The 21,943-nt window shown below is 38.6% G+C and overlaps 1 protein-coding gene across 1 annotated transcript; it reads left to right on the plus strand.

The window, feature by feature from the left end:
* The first annotated feature begins 1,576 nt into the window (after positions 1-1,576).
* On the plus strand, positions 1,577-18,240 carry xrcc5 (X-ray repair complementing defective repair in Chinese hamster cells 5). Its single transcript, XM_017470820.3, has 21 exons — positions 1,577-1,683; positions 2,316-2,429; positions 2,514-2,697; positions 3,602-3,650; positions 3,730-3,852; positions 3,983-4,165; positions 5,010-5,124; positions 5,754-5,892; positions 8,482-8,594; positions 8,931-8,993; positions 9,216-9,353; positions 9,440-9,530; positions 11,863-11,993; positions 13,561-13,757; positions 14,080-14,167; positions 14,264-14,333; positions 15,277-15,386; positions 16,846-16,942; positions 17,034-17,101; positions 17,285-17,359; positions 17,496-18,240. Exons 1-21 carry the CDS (start codon positions 1,666-1,668, stop codon positions 17,508-17,510), a joined length of 2,181 nt encoding a protein of 726 aa, XP_017326309.1. The 5' UTR covers positions 1,577-1,665; the 3' UTR covers positions 17,511-18,240.
* Positions 18,241-21,943: the final 3,703 nt, after the last annotated feature.

Below are 21,943 nucleotides of genomic sequence, written 5' to 3' on the forward strand. Positions count from 1 at the left end.
TGCTGGAAGTTTTATCTGGTGCCGTTTTAATGAAACATAAAGATGACTGCCTGAAGAAGACAATCAAATTTCCTCACTCATTTATGATATGGGGTTTCATGTCATGTAAAGGAACAGGGGAGACCTCAACAGTCAGTGCACAGGTGTACATTCAAATTTTGGACACTTTTCGCATTCCATCGATAGAAAATGGGTTTGGTGGTGATGATAATGCACCTTGCCACAGAGCAAAGAGTGTTAAAGCATTTCTTCAGGAAAGGCATATCAACTTAATGACATGGCCAGCAAACAGTCTGGATCTCAGTTTGATTGAGAATTTATGGTGGAAATAATAATTAAAAAAAAAAAAAAAAAGGACCTGCAAAGCTGATCTGTCAACCACTATTCAGAAAGACATATCTCAGTATGAGACTCCTGAGGATGAGAGAAGTGAACCAGACGTTTCAGATTTGTCAGTCGGTCACTTTGTAATAGCAAAATTTGATACCAAAAGCAAGAGCTACCATTTAAATTTCATTTGGTTGGGTTTATGTTTTAAGAAATATGTCTAATTGTAAAAGGAAAATTGATTATAATTTTTTTTTTTAAAAAAAAGAGGTTAATTACCTTTAAAGTTTCACATGGGTTTGATTCAGATAGATGGTCAGTTTACCCCAGATGGTGCAATTTACCCACTGACTCGGATCAATTTACCCCTAACCTGGGGCGAATCGAGCCACAAGAACACTTTTTTTTATAAGAAGCCATATTTTTTAGAGCCCTTTGTCAAAACACCCTGAAATTGGGTGAGATTCTTTCATTGTACTTCTGCCTCATTTTCCCTTATTTGAGTTAAGTAAATAATGAAAAAATGTCTCATCTTACCCCACTCTCCCCCTACTGTATATTGAAAATGTTGTATGGAGTGTATATATTGTCTTAGTTTACAGATAACAGCTTTGAAAGTAGTCGTGTATGCTATTTAATTCACTAATTAATTCACTAAATTGATCCTGAGCTCTGAGTTTAACATGTTTTCCTCACCTTCATGGCAGGTTTACTCTACATTCTCCAGTTTTACACCCCCCCCCCCCCCCAAAAAAAATGCCAGTAAGTGGATTGGTTACTCTAAATAAGTGTGTGAATGCCTGAATGCAAGTATAGCAAGTTCCCCAGTGAAGGACTGGCACCACATCCAGGGTATATTCCCACTTTACACCCAGTGTTCGCAGTATATACGCTGGATCCACTGCGACCCTGTCCCTGAAAATGAATGAACAGATTTTATTGTATAGTTTTATTCTCATGACATACCATGCCTGATTATGTGGTACAAAAATAGCAACACAGCCAGTGTAATTTTAAGTGCATTGATTATGGCTATTTTCATTAAGTGTCCTCACACACCCGCCTCACCCTCAGTGTTTGCAGGATAAGCTCCATATCCACCATAACACTCACCAGGATAAAGCAGTTACAGAAAATGAATGAATGAACATTCTGATTACCTCTTAACATAATTCACTAGTGAGTTACATAATGAACGTGCGTTATAACATGACCATCAAGGGCTTCACAAACTCGAAGTGTCTGTGCTTGAATGGCGCCCGGAACCATTTCGGGCGGAACGACTTGTGTCGCGCCTGTATGTTCCTTCCGGACCCATAACAGTGTGAGACCATCGACATGGCGCGAGCAGCCAAGGTAAAAAATTATATATATATATATATATATATATGCATATATATGTATAATTCAGATATAAGTGAGATATTAAATAGACCAATACGTGTTAACACAATTGTTTTTGTATACATGTTTTTGTATACTGTTTGATTTGTATGATAATTGCATAAAAGTTTGCAGAAACACTTGTCCGGACTTGTCTGAATGAAGTTTTAAGGTGGAGTAACGTTGAATACAATAAAAACAAAAATGCCACTAAACAGTCAAAAGTAACAAAATATACACATTTGCAATGTGTACAAAGTATGTATGTGTATTTAGAATCTGTTTTCCTCAACATAAATCTGCTGAGATAGTGTTTAACGTTAATAAAATATTGAATGTTACTGTATTCATCCAACCCAGAGCAGAATATGTGGCAAATTTCACCTTTAGAAGGTGTTCACAGAAGGCAAATATATAATATATTATTTTTGCTGTATCACCCACCCCATAGCTACACATTGCACCTCTCCAAAATCACTTTCACCCTCTATGTGTACGCTGTAACGTGTAATGCACAGACAAGAATGCAGATTTAGTTCACATTTAAGTGCCCACTTTGAGTGTTCTCTCTCTCTTTCTCTTTCTCTCTCTCTCTTTCTCTGCAGACAGCTGTGGTGCTTTGCATGGATGTGGGCTTCTCTATGAGTAACTCAGCCCCTGGCGAGGAAGCCCCATTCGAGCAAGCTAAGAAGATCATTCAGAAATTCATCCAGCGCCAGGTATGTAGCTTTACTTTAACACTATAAAATATCCATCGGTTCACGGTCACTCACAGTCTGGTCATGAAATTACAATGAATTTAGGTCTTTGCTGAAAACAAAAATGAGTTGGGCCTGGTTCTATTTGGAACGGATGACACCAAGAATCCACTTGCTCTAGACGACCAGTACCAGAACATCTGCATACACCGACATTTGATGATGGCCGACTTCGACCTGCTGGAGGAAATTGAACATAATCTTCTTCCTGGTGGTCAGCATGCTGACTGTATCCTTTCTAACCGGGTTTCTTTTTTCTTTTCTTTTTTTTACGTCTTACATTTATGTCTCATATCATTTGCTTGTTTTGCTTTAGTTATTTATTTGGTATTCAGTTATTTTGGAAATTCATATAGCTGACGATTATTTATACTAGTACTAGCAAGTGTAACAAGCTGTGTCAGTATTTAAAAGTAATTAATTCTGATATCAATGCCAATTACATGTACTTATCCTGCATTAGAGCTGGACCGATAGTGGATTTTACCAATAACTAAGTTGGGCGGTACCTGCTGATAACCGATTGATCAACCGATAGTTTTTCAAATTAACACAGAAAGAAAACACTCAAAGTAAAAATATTTCTGAACTTTATTACAAAAATAAACAGTATTGACTGTACCATGTAAATGTACTGTACTTTTAAAAAAATGAAATTATCAATATATTAACTATTAATAAATATTAAAGTAAATAAAAGATATACATCCAAACTGAACCAAAAAGTATAACACTTCAAATAAAAACAGACTTCCAAAATGAATTTGAAAAAACAACACTTCAAACAACACAATGAAATTTGTCAGTGAAAGTTTTTATTTTGCTTCCAGAGGCCGCTCTCATACTGCATGATGAAAGTGGACCCTCAGCCGCTCCCACAACAGACGCAACCAGGAAAAACTCTCGATTTTTGCAGATAACCGATATTTCCAGTTTTCGATGCCAATTAATCTGCAAAACCGATCAATCTGTCGACCTCTAACTTGCATTATCAACACAGTGCAAATATTAATGAGTAGTACTGGTTATAGATAGATAGGTAGACAGACAGATAGATATGCAGTGCATAGATTTTGTCAGTATGATGCAGTGAACATCAGACATTATCAAGTCCTTGACGTGATGGCTTCCAGGGCTTGATGCTCTTGTTGTATGCATGGATCTTCTACAAAAGGAAACCATGTAAGTTTATTTCCTGCCTTACCATCTGTTGATGTATTTTAAGATTTCTGAAGGTTAAATAATGTGATGTGTTGATTAGGGGGAAAAAGTATGAGAAGCTGAATATCGCCGTGCTCACTAACCTCAACACGCCGGCCTGCGCAGATCAGCTGGACATCATTATCGGCAATTTAAAGAAAGCTGGCATTACCCTGCAGTTCTTGTGAGAGATTTTTGAACGATAGTATATTTACGTATTGTTTTACTTTTGTCATTATGATCGAGGATTTTAAAAAATACACAACGTCAGCAAGTGTGAGATCACATGCCTGAAGTGTGTGTGTGTTTTGTAGTCTGCCATTCCCTGTGGATGCAGATGAAGGGGCTGCTGGAGACGGAGACAGACCAGGTCCGAGGCCTCCGACCCAGCTTGGAAAAGGCCTGAGCAGGGAGCAGAAGAAGGGGCTGGAGATGGTCAGGCAGGTCATGACCTCTCTGGATGAAGAAGATGGCCTGGACGAAGTCTACACTTTCAGGTTCAGTGGACATTTAGCATGTTAATTAAGATTGAACCTTTTGGTTTGTGGGAGTTTCTTTATACTAGCCTGATTTTCAAGAGACACATGCGTGACTATAAAAAGTGAGTTATAAACCTTCCGCCCTTCCTCACTTCCTATTTCCTATTCCGAGTTATGTGTACAGATTTATATCCCACCAATTTAAAAACTGATGTTTTATAATGCAGACTCTTTCTAATTTAAATAACTGTAGTAGGCTGTAATAACACAGTTTGCGAAGATGCTAATGAAATGGGGGGGCACGGTGGCTTAGTGGTTAGCACGTTTGCCCCGCACCGCCTCCAGGGTTGGATGTGCGATTCCCCTGTTTGCGCACCCCATGCTTCGGGGGTTTGCTCCTTGTACTCTGGTTTCCTTCCCCAGTCCAAAGACGTGTGTTGTAGGCTGATTGGCATCTCCAAATTGTCCATAGTGTGTGTGGGCCTATCCCCGCCCCACGATATGGTGTCAAATTATAAATAAATCCATTGTGTGTGTGTGATTGTGCCCTGCGATATGTTGGCAACCCTGTTCAGGGTGTCCCCTGCCTTGTGCCACGAGTTCCCTGGGATAGGCTCCAGGCTCCCTGTGACCCTGTATAGAATAAGCGGTACAGAAAATGGATGAAAACAATTACTAACATAATAACCTTCATAAGTTCTAACCAAGTCTCAGATAAGCAGGTTTAGTTCACTTTGCAAGTCATGGTCACGTGATCAGATTTAAGTCCATGTCTCTACAAGCCTGTATATCACTCTAGGGAAATAATGAAATAATTCAAGGTCTTAATTTTTTTGGATGTATTTGTTTCTCTGTTTAACAGCGATGCTGTGGAGAAGCTGTCCATGTTTAAGCGAACGGAGAGACGGCCGACGGGGTGGTCCTGTCTGCTTACTATTGGAAGCTCCCTGTCCATCCGCATCATCGGATACAAAACGGTGAGCTGTCCTTCAACTTTACAGAAGCTGCTGTATTAAAGAAAATCCAAATATCAGCTGTGAGTCACTGGGGAAAAGGTGCCAGAGGGCACGGTGTTTAAGAGTAATGTGTAATTGTTCAGTCACTATCACTGCAGATAATAAATTTGTAAAGAGATGATTTTGGTAGAGCTGAAACATGACCCTGCGTGGGACTTAATTTCTACACCTAGCAGACAGGATCACCTGTTCATTCAACACCTGTTCATATCCAATCAGCCAATCATTTGCCAGCAGAGCAATGCATGCAAAGCAATCATGCAGATACAAGTCAAGAGCCTCAGTATATGTCCGAATGAGAAACAAATGTCCATGGCATGGTTGTCAATGACCACGGCATGGTTGTCAGTGCCAGATGGGCCTGTTTGTATATTTCAGAAATGGCTGATGTCCTAGGATTTTCACAAAACAGTCGAGTGAAGAATAGAGTTTGCACAGAATAGTGTAAAAAATATATATATATATCCTGCACTTTCAAATGCTGGAGACATATTGTGGTTGGTTCAAGTTGGGATGAATACTTATGCAACACATGGTATAATGGGACTGTTAAAGCTGAATTTCTCTCTTTTTTTTTATTTTCTGTAAAGGTGTGTGAGGAGAAGATTAAGAAGACCTGGGCCATAGTAGATGCTGAGAGTCACCAGAAAGATGACGTAAAGAGGGACACAGTCTACTGCCTCAACGATGACAATGAGACTGAAGTGCAGAAAGATGATGTCATTCAGGGTGAGATGTGGCCCTTTAGGTTTCTTGGGCCATCCCACTTCTTTAGAAACTTTTTGTTTATTTATCCAATTTAAGTAAAGGAAAAAGTCTTGATAGCAGGGTTTGTTTTGTTGGTAACACTTAATAATCCTGCACTAATACCTGAATTAATACTTACTTAAATATGAACTAATGATGAGTTAAGGCATGTACTAATCACCAACTAATAAAGAGTTAACCTTAACTACGACGTGAGTCTTATGAATTCATGCATGAATAACGACCACTTTAAGTACACATTTGTTAGTTAATGTATTCGTTAACATGTAGGGGTAAACTAAATCAAACATGCTTTGTTAGAAAGAATATGAATTAATCCTGCATAATTTCAAATTGTTTATATGATTTGCCATATGCAGCTACGCACACAAACATCCAACATAGAAAGGCGCACTAATAATAAGCACCAATAATTTCATCCTCTATCCATTTCTCTTTAAATCCCACTGTAGTACTAGTACGTGCACTGGGTGACTCGGGCCCGAGGCACTGCTCCTTTAAAAACAAGGGTGAAATGAATACAGCAATAATTACTCATTTAGCAGAAGCTATCATCTATTAACATCTAGCGCCATACGATGATGTTTGTGTCTGCAGCTGCATGAGGCAAATTATATAAACAATTTGAAATGATGCACATTTGCATAATTTCGTTTGATGTAGTTTGCCCAACGTGTTAATTAATACATTAACAGTGGCCGTTATTCACGCATGAATTTATAAGACTCATGTCGTAGTTAAATTTAGCTCTGCATTAGTTGGTGATTAGTACATGCCTTAACTCATCATTAGTTCATATTTAAGTAAGTATAGGCCTGTCTGAATAACTACTTTTTGTCGGGCGATATATCATCTCAGAAATAATTGTGGTAAACGATATTATTGTCATTTTAAGAGCATTTTATGTCACTGATTATATTATAACGATAATATAATAGCATAATTATGCGAGTACGCTCTTTCAAAGAACTTTTCATTCTTAAGAATATTTAGACATTGGAATTGGCATGTCAAAAATTTTTTTACCAAATAAAACATAAATAAATAATAAATAAACCTTTGTTAACAAAGGGGTCATATTTTGGCTCGACCACATCTCTGTAGTGGCAGAGTAAAAGGAGAAAAGTCATCAGTATGTCCTCTTTCACTTTGTTGTACAAGGCTGGAATGGCAGTTTGGGCGATGTACGTTCTCTTTGGCAGCTCGTATTGCTTGTCAAAAGTTTGCAGAATATTTTTAAATGCTGTTTTTTTTTTTGGCGAGTTACGCTATCTCTGAGTGTGCACCGTTTCGCGTGGTCACGTTTATATTTGCACTGCCTGGAAAAGGCATCCACAATCCACGTATGTCTTTCTGAATAGTGGTTGACAGCTTTGTAGGTCCTTTTTTTTTTTTTTTTTTTTTTTTTTAATTTCCACCATAAATTCTCAGTTTGCTGGCCATGTCATTAAGTTGATATGCCTTTCCTGAAGAATTGCTTTAACACTCTTTGCTCTGTGGCAAGGTGCATTATCATCACCACCAAACCCATTTTCTAGCTATGGAGGGGAAGACACCCCTCTACCTCCAACTGCTATTTTGTTCCCAGGTTGAAAAACTGGATGGGATGGTTGTGTTTTATGAGTTTTTAAGTTAGCTGTATTGCCTCTTTTCATTGCCACTGTTTTTAACCAAAGTCGACATACCGGCTCGTTCACGTTAATTGGCTCTCCTCTCGCATTCGGCTTAAAGTCAAAATGTTCCCACACCGGATCTGTGGATTGCAGCTTTGAAACCAAATCCATTTAGACTTCTTCCAAATTGGCTGTAGTTGTCAGGAAAACACTCATTTAGCATATAGTGAATGACACCCTGATGGTGATGCTCACTTACTGTGATAGGAGCTACACCGGGATTTTGCTCAATTGCTGCAAAATCTGTGTTTTATTATTATTATTTTGTTTTAAACATGCTAAGGCCATAAGCTAAGCTAATTGGCGCTTGCACTTTTGCCACTGATAGATGGCTGCAATGGCAAAGAGCACACACTTCTACATGCTTCTGCTTCATCTCATAGGATATGATGTGTATATATACACTGGTGAATTTTATATAAGATCGCTCTCCTTCCAGAATGTTTCATTGTAGTGACATTTGTTGTCAAAAGTAGAATGCTAGTTGTGCCACCCATTATGGCAACCAGTAGTAGGAACGCCTACTGGCAAATTTATAGTACAGGAACTGGCGACTTGCAGCGATAAAATCGCTGTCTGTGTGAACGTACCTACAGAGAGCAAACAAGATGACAGAGGCAGCGCAATCGGCTAAAATGTTGGTGACGATAATTTTTATGTAAATACAATGGGTGATATTTCGTGTCACATGACGTATGTAGTAATTATCGCGACAGGCTTAAGTAAGTATTAATTCAGGTATTAGTGCATGATTATTCGTGCACTGTTATTGTAAAGTGTTACCGTTGGAATTTCAACAGTACATTTGCATAAGCAATTTGTACTTCATTAGTATCTAATTATGCGATGTTCTTTTTCTCACTCTCCTTCATGTTAGGTTTCCGTTACGGGAGTGACATTGTCCCGTTCTCCAAAGTGGACCAAGAGCAGATGAAGTACAAGTGCGATGGAAAAAGCTTTGCTGTGCTTGGCTTTACCAAGAAGGAGCTGGTGAGTTGTTCACCACAAGATGGAGCACTTTCTCTTTAAATCAGCACATAGGGATTCCTGTTCTTAAAATGATGCTGCAACGGTTCCTCGCCATCCTAATCTGATCTCAGACCAGTGCAAAAGATCTTTGTTTACAAATGTAAGAATATTCACCACACTTTCTAAATTCAGCAACTTCAGTTTTCAAACTTGGAGAGAGAGAGAGAAAAAAAAATCAGTCACTCCAGCATGCATTGTGTTTGGCCGATTAACCTTAACTCAAATGTTCTACACACACGGGTGTGGTTTATTTATATAATATTAGGATCTGTTGTAATATGTATTTATTTTGTGCAGATTCATCGCCATCATTTCATGGGCCAGCAGATTCTTAAGGTTTTTGCTGCTAAAGATGATGAGGTAAGTGTAGCATGGTATATAAATGTTGTTATTACAGCGCACTTCTGTCCTGACACAGATTATATGTATAGTTTTAGGTTATTTAGAAGACATTTGGAAAATTCACATTTTTGTCAGTCGCTTTTAAGGCCAGTCCTAGTTTTTATTGGCAAAACTACATGCTGTTGGTAAATGTCAATTTCAGTGGTTTATTGTGTGTGTGTGTGTATATGTGTGTTGCAGCATGCAGCTGTTGCGCTCTCCGCTCTGATTCAAGCTCTGGACAGTCTGAAGATGGTGGCTATTGTTCGTTATATTTATGACCGCCGCTGCAACCCACAAGTAGGAGCAGCTTTTCCTTGCGTCAAAGACAAATACGAGGTATGTGGGTCTGAGTCATACAGAAATACGCCTCATGCTATGTGTGTCACCCTGGAGTCACTGTCCTTCCTTCCTCTGCTCCCCAGTGCTTGGTGTATGTGCAGTTACCGTACATGGAGGACCTCCGTCAGTTCGCTTTCCCTTCACTGGAGAACAACAAGAAATTTGTTCCATCAGGTGAGAAGTCATGGGATCCGACTGATATGTCGAAAACTGGACCATTTATGTTTCTCTTTTTTTTTCTTTCTTTTCCTTCTTTTTTTTTTTTTAAAAGAAATGTGGAAATTCAAAAAAAATCTAATCGCCACATTTTCCAAAATTGTGGAAATACTGTTTTCCCCCCAGAAAAATCAGCTTCTTTAGGATGAGCTACATTTATTAGAACCTAAATCGAGTAGGCCTGTCGTGACTATTCTATAATCACCTAACCCTAGTTATTTGAGCTGACTGAGCTTGTTTTACATTCAATATATAATACAAGACACACATTTTCTCCTGGCAGTAGTTGACCTGTGTACTGGTCTTGTGAGCCAGAAGAAGTCAGGACTATGGTCTGTTTACTTCCGAAAAAAATCAGTCCCTCCATGATTTTGCGATCGCAGGGATTAACACGCAATCGTGGAAACGCCGTGATATTCGCAGGGGCTTGCAATTTTTCAAAGTTATGCAGATTTTCTGCAGATTCGGGCCAAGACACGCCACGTGACGTCATCATGACGCACATTCAGTCAAAGTGCCCTTCGATTCACGTGCTTCAAGCATGAGTACAGCTAAAAGGTCTCATTTACCAACAAGCATCACTGCGAAAGAGCGTTCAAAACAATTCTGTGCAATTGCGATTTCACCACTAAAAACTCAAAATCAAGCATTTTTGGGCGCAATAATAACAAAAATCCTGTACAGACTGAAGAATATGTAGAATCTGCTTGTTGTTAAGTAGTGCTCGCTCTAGATCTTTGTTCTCACTGTATCACATTTTGGGGAAAAAATAAAATAAAATTATACACCTCATCTACAGATATGTGGAATTTGTGATAAAGTTTTTTTTTTTTTTTTCTCTTTCTCTCTCTCTCTGACTGCTAGGATTTTCTTGTTAGCAGTGTTGACACCTCTGGTTTATGTCACAACCCACACACACACAAACACCTCAACACAAATTGTCTTCCCTTGCTGTGTGCGGTCAACAGTCAACGTGAGCAACATTGATTTAAGTTGCAAAGCACAACATCACTGCTGGTTTTCAGAGCTGCCAACGTCTATGTTTTAGCCATAGCTTTAATGATTTTTGTCCCATTGCTATGTCGATATATACTTTTCAGCTTTGCTAGCCAAATGCAGTGATCAGAACAAATGTGAATAAAATTCTCCCATTGGAAAAAAAAAAAAGCTAGTTAACTGAACAGGAAAGGATGCGGGACATGAAAGACATGCATTTGCTCTTAGCTGCGATTTCTTTTGCTTCACGTAGACTTCAGCTAGGTGAATTCACAAGCCAATACAGATCAAGAAGTAGGACTGTAGTATTTTTATTCAGTGAAAAAATCGGGGAGCTGCTTATTCCTAAAATGTGCCATGTGCATTGATAATAAGAAATTACTAGCCTGGTGTTTGTGGAATTAAACCACAAACACCAAGCCAAGATTTTCTTGTTATCAATGTTGGTACCTCTGGTGTAACACTTTTAACAATAGATATGGTCACGAAGCAGCTTTCAGCTATCCTGATGTAGGTTTAGATCCTTGACGAGCAGGCCACAGACAACAGTGACAAGAAAAAAACTCCCTGAGATGACATGAGGACGAAAACTTTAAAGAAGCAGGCTTAAAAGGGACCCTATCCTCTTTTGGGTGAAACCATATAGTGGAATTTTAAATCATTACTCTTCCACAGCTGTATAGTAAGTAAAGCTATACTTTGTGTGTTAAAAAGGATGTTCAGTATGATCATCATAGTCTATGATTGCAGTAGGAGAAGGGTGAGACATGGGCATTAACTGTTTATGGGAAAGGGAGAATTCAGTAGAAAATCATCAAAGTCACTAATATTACAAATTTAAAAAATAATAATAATAAAAATCTATGCACCAGTAACGCACCGGATTTGCAGAACCTAGAAAGACAATAGCAACTGCTATTATTCCATCTATTGTGGAGGCTGTAGTGTGAGTAAATAAATATCAGCATGCCTGAAATCGATGATTCACAATGACAGACGGTGTGAAGCATTTTATAGCCATAGAAATGTTGCCGTTCAATATAGTGTTACTGCTCAGCAGGATTTATACTTTAAGAGCACTGTTCTCTAATAATCTTCGACTGAAATTTCAGGATCATGACATGCCTAAATCCATGTGTAGCTAGGTGTTGATTTTTTATAAACATGAGAAAAGATGTAGGGAGCTGATGGATTATTGATCAGTGTTTGTTGGCTGTCAAAATTGTCCTGAACCTTTTTTTTTTTTTTTTTTTTTTTGGTATATATAAATGCTGTTCTGTCTCTCTTTACCCAGAGGCTCAGCTGTCAGCAGTGGACAATCTCATCAACTCTATGATGCTGGTGGAGGAGGGTGAAGATGGAGAGAAGGAGGATATATTCAAAGTCAACAAAATCCCCAACCCACAATTTCAGAGACTCTTCCAGGTAAGAGAGCCACACAGCTTATTTAAAAGCTCGGTTTGTGCAAGATATTGTCTGAAATCAGCCAGAGGGCAAAGCAGAAAACTGCTGTGCTTGTAGTTAGTCTTATCTCTCTCTCTCTCTCTCTCTCTCTCTCTCTCTCTCTCTCTCTCTCTCTCTCTCTCTCTCTCTCTTTCTTTTCTTTTTTCTTTTTTTTTTTTTTCTTTCTCAAAAACTCATGTTTTTCTGACCACCACAGCTTGATCCATATTATTGGCTCTGAAGACTTTCATGTATTTAATTTAGCCCAAGGATACAATTCATGATGTATCTGTGCTGTGGGGAGAAAATTGAGCCATCACTTTCACAGAATAAATGGCATGTACTTAAACTTGTTTGTAGCATACCTTAATTTATTGCCATGGGATTTAATAGAGACCATCTTTAAAACAGAATTGAATCTCATTTAAGGGACTTCATCTCAATTCCATTCGAATCACTTTTCGCACATTTAACAATAGACATTGTTACAGAGCAGCTTTGAAGAAATTCATGCGTAAATTCATGCGATGTTGATTTTATTTTCATTAATGAGCAAGCCAGAAGCAACAACAAAACACTTCCTGAGATGACACGAGGAAGAAAATTCGAAAGGATCCAGACTCAAATGTTCTACTGAATAGTGGAATTATAAATCATTCTCTTCTTCAACTGTATACTAGGGCTGGGCGATATGACAAAAACATCATAACACGATACTTGAGATAATCATTTCTACGATACACAGTGCACATCATGATGTATAATTTAGCTAACAAACTCTCTGCAAAAACAGTAGCAAAATAAACAAAAATACGTTAAACGGGGTTTGACGATATTTTTCTTTAATGCCTACGAAGACAAAAAAAAAATAGTCAAATCAAAGGCATGCAGTCCGTATCATCTAATTTGTAATTATTAAATATGTAAAAAATAAGAAAAATTATAATAATTTTAAAAAATACATCACCATACCAACGATATCTCCGAAAGGTGTATCGCGTAACCATTTATCAAGATCGATATAATATCGATGTATCGCCCAGCCCTACTATATACTATAATTTCGAAGTATTTAGTGTGTTAAAAGGATGTTCAGTATGAGCCTATTGTGATGAAGAGTCCTGGAATTAGCACAGAAACATCTTTATAATTACAGCAGCATCTCTTAGGTACATGTCTACAGTATCCAGGTATGACCTCATCTGCTGAGTGCTGGGAAATTCCCAGGCATTTACATATCTCATGTGACATCACGATGCTTTTTACAGTAACATGACATATCACTGAAAACTGAAGGTGTGAATTGATGGACCTTTAGAATTCAACAGCTGTCATGTGACTTTAACGTTTACAGTGAACGTTCTGATGTACTGATGTACGTTTAAAAATGACCTGGATAACCTGGAAAGGTTTTTGTCATCCATCATAACCCTGAGCAAGTAAACCTTTTGGCTGCACGACCACAGGTGTATACAGGGGGGTGTTTAGGTTGACCAAAGTTTGTCTGCATAGAAACGTAATAGACATTGTTTTTTTCTCATTACCCCAGTGCCTACACCATCGTGGGGTGAACCCAGGTGCACCCCTGCCCCCTATGGAGCCGTGGCTCAAGCGGATGCTGGATCGGCCCCAGGCTGTCTCTGCCCGCTGCCGTGCACCTCTGCAGGAGATGAAGAAACTCTTCAGCCTGAAGGAGGTGGTGCAAAAGAAGGGCCAGAAGACCAGTGCGGATGTGTTTGGGAATAGGTAAAAAAAAAAAAATCTCTGGTCAGCAAGAAAGGAGGGAAGTCTGGAGACTGTAGGTGACAAGTTGCACTGCTAAGCACTTACAGCATAGTATCAATAATAATGATTCCATGCTGAAGCTCCTTATTAGTCTAAGACTAAACTGAATTTATACCCAAATCTGTTTTTCAAACGGGAAAGCCAAGCAAACATGGAAAATCCTTGTATCTCTTGTAATGTACACCATAATTAGATTCAGAAAAGGAGCCTTATGTGGGTATTGTTTTTTTTCTTGTTGTTAATCCCTGGTGCTTAAAAGTTTGTGCTCTCTTTTTCCACCTAGCACTGAAGAGCCAGACGCAAAGAAGTTCAAAATGGATGAAGGGGAGAAGTTCAGCCTAGCAGAGACTTCAGAGGGAAACATTACCTCTGTGAGAAAGCGTCAAATAAGTTCCAGGATTTTAATGTGATTCTGAACAAAATCGACAGGAAGGTTAATGTTGTCCCTCCATGTATCGTCTTTACAGGTAGGTAGCGTGAACCCTGCAGAAAACTTCCGCACTTTGGTTCAAAAGAAGACCATTCCCTTTGACCAAGGTGAGATATGGACAGGCGCTTTTTATTTCTTTTATCTCTTTTTAACATTTAAAAAAAGTTTATTTCATGGCTCATAATTAAATAAGGAATAAAATCATGTATGAAAAGGAAAACGATCAATAATGCAACCCAAAGTGTGCGAAGTGTAGTTATTATTCCCACCCTGAAGTTGATTATTTTCCAATAACAACACATCCCAATATGTTTTATTCCTTTTTGGGGTTTTTTTTGCCTGAGCAATTTGCCAAGGATTACAATTTATTTGTAAACAAAAAAACAAAACAGTACATTTTATCCATTCATAGTTCTGCTTAGTGTTGTAGAATGTATGAAATAGAAGTTCGTTGCTGTTATCGCTTACGTTATAGTTTCTGAAATCAGTCGTTTTCTCACCAGCATCTTTTTTCTCTTTCTTATTTTTCTCTAATTAAATACTCTTTCATACAGTTTTATGTTGTTTGTGGCACCAATAGGCCTTGAACTTTAATAATATACTCCAAATGTTTAAGTCTTTTAATTGGCACTGTACATTCTGCACATATCGTATATGAATATATAGACTGAAGCCTTTTGAATATTGGCTTTAGAGCTTTGCAATAAATAATATTATTTAATATAATATCATCTCGGGCATTCTCAGATATCTCTGTCTTCCATTTAGTGTTACACCCACTTAGTGAAAAACAAGCATTCATAGCACTGCTCAGCAAGTGAGCACTTTAGTACACCGGTGACAGATTAGTTTCTGAGTGTACTCTGCAGTCTCTACTGTTTCCGCTGAGTATGATGTTAGTCATCGGCAGAAATCTCGCTCACAGCTGATCAGGTTCACACGTCTGTTGAAATAATTGCTTTTGTCACCTTTGTCAAAGCTTTGCAACATTTCTGCGTGTCCTTGTGTTACTGTCCCACTGACTCGTTTTGTTTTTGGTCCTTACACCAGCATGCGAGCAGCTCACCCACAGGATGGAGCAGTTGCTGGGCAACAGGAGCACCGACTATTACATGAAGACCATCACATGTGTCCAGGCCTTTAGGGAGCAGTCCATTAAGGTGAATGCTCAATCAAGGCTCAATATCCCGTTAGGGTTCACTTTACAATCAATACTACTGTCAGTCTGTATCTTCTTTAGCAGGCTAACAGAGTTACCTTTGCTAAGTGTGTCATATTTAGACTAAGGTCCCCACTCGACACATCTGGAGTGTTTACTTTCTTACGTCATTCATGCTCTTATCAGTCCAGGTGAGGGGGAAAGGTAATCATCATCATCATCATCATCGGCTGCACCGAATGCAGTTGTAAGTGTTCTCAACACACCACGAGCATTAATGGCTCCAAACAGCAGATGAGTCGCTTCTGATGAGTCACAAGAATTCTCATTTCGAGTGCGCTGAACACCTGTTGAGTCTTCTGACAAAGCACTCGTGGGCATTTTTAGGCATTTGTTTACAGAGCTGTGTGAATGACTGTGCACTGAAATGTACTAATACATGTTAATCCCAGATAATCATCATTATCAGAGCACTTCAATGTAATTAGAGGGTATTTTTATTTATTTATTTTTTTTTTAATTGTACAGGTCTACAAGGATATATGATGCTTGAGAGGGTCTGAAACATCTTAAAATGAATTTATAATAACTAAAACGTAATTCCTATCGTTTTTAGAAACACTCAGGGCTGTATTTAGAACGGGTGGCTTAAGTTCAGTGGGAGTTTGCATGTTCTTCCCGTGCTTTGGGGGTGTCCTCCCCCAGTCCAAACACATGCACTGATTGCCATTTCCAAATTGTCTGTAGTGTGCGAATGGGTGTGTGAGTGTGTGTGCGATTGTGCCCTGCAATGGGTTGGCATCCCGTCTAGGGTGGATGGATGGACTAATACAACAATAAACACATAAAATATGAGGAATGAGGTTAGAAATTGTACTTGTCAATCAAAACCTCTTACAATTAGTGATGTCCGACTTAGCGGTCTGCATCGACTGAAGATCCCAGCAGGCAGTTTTTACTTCCAGGTGATCAGATACAAAGCTCGTGTGACAAAGAAAGTAAGACCTTAACATTAACGCCAGAGCCAGAGCCATATCTCCCTGAAGTTCTTGCCTGGTTTCGTACTGAAGCTAAGCAGGGTTGAGCCTGGCCAATACCTGGTTGGGAGACCTCCTGGGGAAAACTATGGTTGCTGCTGGAAATGGTATTAGTGAGGTCAGCAGGGGGTGCTCACCCTGTGGTCTGTGTGGGGCCTAATGCACACTAGTGGTGGTTGAGGAGTTCCCCCATTTATCCCATAGAAAACATGACAGGTGTGATGGTGAGATCCTTTTATTTCTGACTGGGAAGAAAATGTGAATTCCAGACTGATACTGATCCAGAATTTCATGCCAGAACCAATATTCAGTATCAGGTCTCTACACAGAGTATAATTAAACTAAAGGATTGATTACATGTACATAATTGATTTGTGAACAACAGACCAGCTGAAGTGCTAAAGTCATTTCAACTTTTTCCAGGTATCAAATGCGGAGCTTTTCAACAGCTACATGCAGTCTCTGAAGAACAGCGTTCCAGAGAAGAATCTTCAGGCATTCTGGGACCTGCTCGTTGCAGGTGTGTGGATATGATTTATTTAGCTTTTTTTTTTTTTCGGTTTGAAGGGTAATTAGACGGCATCATGACTGACACAGATTTCTGTCTGCAGATTCTATAACACTAATCAGCAAGGATGAAGTGGATAGCAGCACAGTATCCAAGCAAGAGGCAAACCAGGTGATTTAAATGCGTATACCATCTCATGTTTTTTTTGTTTGAGAGTCATTCAACCAGATTGTGCTAAGAAGCTAACATTCTGTTATTCTCTAAAGACAATGAAAAAGAAAATGGTTTGGTGTGTATGGCTGTTATGATGTAGATTTATGCCCTGTGTATGATTAAACTCTATACCTTCACTAGTTTCTGGCATTTGAAGAGAAAGAAGAAGTGGCAGTCGCTCCCTCCCACGAGGACGCAGGAGACGTGGATGATTTGGTGAGTGCCCTTGTTGGTGCTAAATCGATCAGTATGGGTGGAAACCGAACTGATTGTTGGTAGAATGTGTTTTTGTATTTACACTCTGTGGGAGTTTGGCTAATCTTGTTGTATGCTCTTATTTCTTTTCACACAGCTGGACATGATGTGAACCTGGACTATCCTTCAACCTTTCCTTCATTACTATTCTCCGGGGCTTCACTTGGTGCTGAGGTCACAGTCATGTTTGCACTATATTTTTGTCTAAACAAAACAATTAAAAGATTTTTTTTTTTAAAAAGCTGTTCCACTTAAAGGTGTGATCACTCATTTGTAGCTTCATTCCCACACAGCACTCATGATCGAACTTTATCACTTACCTTTTCTAACAAATTAACAATTTGCTTAATCTGCCAGTTTGCTCCACATATCATACATGCAGAAGTTAAAGCGGAATACAGGCGCACCCTTTCTTTCAGAGGATTTTACAAATAAGACAGTGTTAACTAAACACTACCAGGCCTTATTGTTAGCCGTGACAGAATGTTGGGTGAATTTGTCTTTTAACTATTTTACTGCAGAATTATGTAAACAGTGTTTTCTTACTTTGGCAGTTGGGTATATCCTGCTGTAATTTTTCCCTTTTACACACCAAAACATTTCATAACTGACAATATAATAACTTTATAGTATTTTGGTTTCGTTAAGAAAGGTTGAAAGCAGATTTTGACTTCTGTTTTGATCGAGGTATGAAAATTACGGCCCGCGGTAAGCCTTTTACTGCTCTTTATGTCTGGATTGGATTCTGTTAAGTTTTCGACCGCATGCAGTTACATTTGTATTTGAATGGGTCTCTGGTTCTCGAGATTGAAATTGATTTGCTACATGTTATGTAAATCAGAGTAATATACTTCCTGTATTGTTGGTTTTGTCGGTTGTTTAATGCAGCAAAATTATCCCAAAGGATATTCTGATTGATTTATTGATCCCAAAGGAAATTCTTGTAATTCTTGTAAATTCATGTTAAAGATTTAACTTGAATTCAGTTGAATTTGTTGGGAGGTTCAGTCTGAAGCAAGGGAGCAGATATCAACGATTTGTCTTATTACTTGCATTTAATATAAGGAATATACAGTAAAACATGACAGGGCTTGTGGGAATAGTAAAAATAATCAGTGACTGAGTTGTGTGATGCGGTCCAACACAAAGCAGAGTTAGAGGTAGCACCCCGAATTTTCCTATAGCAGCACATCCCGATGTGCTTTTTTCCCTCCTCTTATACCACAGCAATTTGCCAATGATTACATATTATTTATTTATTTGACTCCATTTATAGCTACATTTAGTGTTGTGGAATTCCACGAACTTCCACAAGTTGGTTCTTTTTATGACTTGTTTTATAGCAGCTATAAACAGCTGTAATCATGGACGTGTCCGTCAGTGCTCTGTTCATGACGGTGGCTTGTGGTCTGTCCTTTGAGGTTGGGGAAAAATGCGTTTTTCTGCACCACAGTCTATAGTCCTGATATTTAGATTGATTATAAACACAAACAAGTCTTCACAAACACTATCATTGGACTGTTACATTGGTGTTCATATCTAATTTTTAAATTGGATTTAAATTCAATTAGATAAATTAGATTTTTGGGCCTTTTTTTCCCATTAAGCTGCAGATTTTCTTTTTTTTTTACAAAGCCACATATGTCAGAATTACTGGCCCCCCTACATTTAATACTGTACTTTGTGCGGAGATATTTGTACTATGGGTTTAACGATACAAAATTCAAATTTGATACGATACAGTAGTGTCTCGATTCAATGTGTTTTCAATATATCAAAAATAAGCATTGCCTGAATAAGTGCCGTAGATTTCCATTTTCAATTGATGAAAACATTCAGCATTATCAAAGAACAAAAACTGAATAATGAAACAGTAATTAAACAGTAACCCTTGGGCCCTGCTACATTAGCTTTCAAAGCTCAACTACATCTCAAAAACGGCACAAAAAGACCTGATGCTAGCTTAAAACTAAATCGGGCATTGGAAAAGGAAGTCTCTTCCTTTTTCTTTGTAGTGGTAAGGAGTTCATGGTGGTGCACACGTTTCAGAGAGAAAGAGTTTTTTTTAAATAAAAAAACAAAACCTGTAGCTTGCCCTGATTCAAGATTTTAAAAAGGATGCTACTTTTTCAGAGGAGGGTATGTGGGCTTGATTAAGTTTAAATGTTTACCATACCACAGATGATATATGTGGTATTTTATGACTTACTGTAAACATGTAAATACAATTAAAGACCATAGGTTTTCTTTAAGCTGTTTTCCTTCAACCTTTAGTTCCACCGATGTTAAAAATCGGTTAATGCAAAAGTATGTTTGTAGATTTTACCCAGCAACATAAAAAGCCGGTGATGAGAATATTCACTTTTACATTTATTCCTTTCTGAAATGCCTTTTATGCAAACAAGACAGAATACCATCCAAGCTGAAGCTTTTTGTCAGTCATGAGAGCTCTTAATGCCATACCTTTCGATCACTGCATGGCTATCGACAGCGATGCTGAGGTCAGATATAGGTGAGTAGTTTTTTTCTCCATTTCATTCAGACCTCTCAATACTCAGGCACTGATGATGGGCTTCTGGCCAGCAGGAAATACTTAATATCCTTTGATTGGAATTTTAATTTGACAGATGGAATGGGGGAAGGTGAAACACGGTGGCGTACAAAGCCATTATTGGGTGTATTTATCAAGGAAAGCTTTGTACTTAGTGTGAAAGAGAGGCGAGGAGAGAAACTAATGAATCTGCTGAGAATAACACACAAATCATTGATAATGAAGAAAATGGTGTAACTAAGGTAATTGGCACTAAACACGAACATTGACTGCTGCTGCTGTTCTCAGTTTTATCTCTTTGGATGAGATTTTTGTATTTTACCTTGTAATGTGCAGGATACTTGCCTGTAGATGTTTTTCACCTCCTCCAGTTCATATGTTCACTTCATGACACATGAGATATATTCATCTGACCTACAGTCAGCTCCAGAATTATTCACACCCTTGGTAGGGTTTGCAAAAACGTGTCTTTCTGGTTAAGTACATTTATTGTAAGAAAATGATAAAGGCTTATAAAAATAAAAAAAAAAGGTAGAAATGTGTCACAATTATTGACATTTAGTACTTTGTGGAACCTCCCAACACAACAGCATCGAGTCTTCTCCTGTAATGCTTGATGAAATTGGAAGATACACAGCCTCTGAGAACTCTTCAATACAGAATCCTCTCCAAATCCTCCAGTATCCTAGGTCTTCTTATGTGGACTCTCCTGCTCAGCTCAACTTGCAGTTTTTAAAGGGGTTTAGGTCTGGGTACTGTGATGGCCAGGTCAGAAGCTTAATTCTGTGGTCACTGAACCACTTTTTTGTGGTTTTGGACATTTTTTTTTTTTTTAATCCTCGTCCTTCTGAAATAAATAAAGTCCAATAAAGTGTAAAGAATCTGACACAATACAGAATCTCTCCAAATCCTCCATGGGCCTAGGTCCTCTCTTGTGAACTCACCTCTTCAGTTTATTCCTCAGGTTTTTCAATGGGGTTTAGCTCATGGGACCGGGATGACCATTTCAAAAGCTTGATTCTGTGGTCTCTCACTGAACCATTTTTAATTGAACCTGGACATATCTTTCGGATCATTGTCCTGCTAGCAGCTCCAATACAGAGTAAGGAATCTCAGATCCCTCCTCAATGCTGAATCTCTTCAAATCATTCTGCATTCTAGGTCCTATCTTGTGACCTCACCTATTCCGCTCACTTCACGGGTTTTAAAAGGGTTTATGTCAAGGGACTGGGATGGCCATCTCAAAAGCTTGATTTTGTGGTACCTGAACATTTTTAAGTTGATTTGGATGTATCCAACCACAACTTCATGGCAGAGACAACCAAGTTTCGATTGAAAATCTCTTGGTACTTCATGGAGTCCATGATGCCATGTATCCTAGCAAGGTTCCCAAGACATTTGGAAGGAAAACAGCACTGCAACGCCACAGATCCTCCACCATATCTAATAATAGGGATTTGGTTCTTTTCTGTATAACCATCCTTCTTTTTATGTCAAACTCACACTGTGTGTTTGTTGCCAAACCGCTCCACATCACTGGATACGTTCTCTAATCTCACCATAAAACCCAGTATACAAAAGTGCTGACTTGAGGTTTTAAACATTCCAGCTAAAGGCCCTCCCCCACCCCGGAAGGAACCATTAGAACCCTACAACATAAGCAGTTTCCCTTTCAAAAGTTACTAAGTTGAACCACATTTGAAAGCAATTATACAACGAGCAACCCATGTTCTTTTTCTAAATGTGTAACCTACCTGAAAACTAGACGATCATACTAATGGTCAAACACGAGTTGGTCAACGTCCTGCTAAAGAATCCTGGAAATTTGCCGCCACGCTGATGTTCTTTTACAGTTTATGCTTGTTGTTCTTGAATGCTAACTTTCCATACTTGTAAATCAATATGCCAATTCATTTAAATGAGTTGTTCAAATTCAAGCAATTTGGACTTGAACCACTAGTCTTCATCGTTAATGAGAGAGGCTGCTGCTCCCC

This window comes from Ictalurus punctatus, chromosome 6 (genome assembly GCF_001660625.3).
Source record: "Ictalurus punctatus breed USDA103 chromosome 6, Coco_2.0, whole genome shotgun sequence".
In the NCBI taxonomy this organism is placed as follows: domain Eukaryota; kingdom Metazoa; phylum Chordata; class Actinopteri; order Siluriformes; family Ictaluridae; genus Ictalurus; species Ictalurus punctatus.

Bases quoted from the DNA above. Each gene is read 5' to 3' on its own strand.
- xrcc5 (XM_017470820.3), top strand. The intron at 8,595-8,930 runs GTGAGTTGTTCA...TATTTTGTGCAG, and splicing joins GCTTTACCAAGAAGGAGCTG to ATTCATCGCCATCATTTCAT. The intron at 9,354-9,439 runs GTATGTGGGTCT...TCTGCTCCCCAG, and splicing joins GCGTCAAAGACAAATACGAG to TGCTTGGTGTATGTGCAGTT.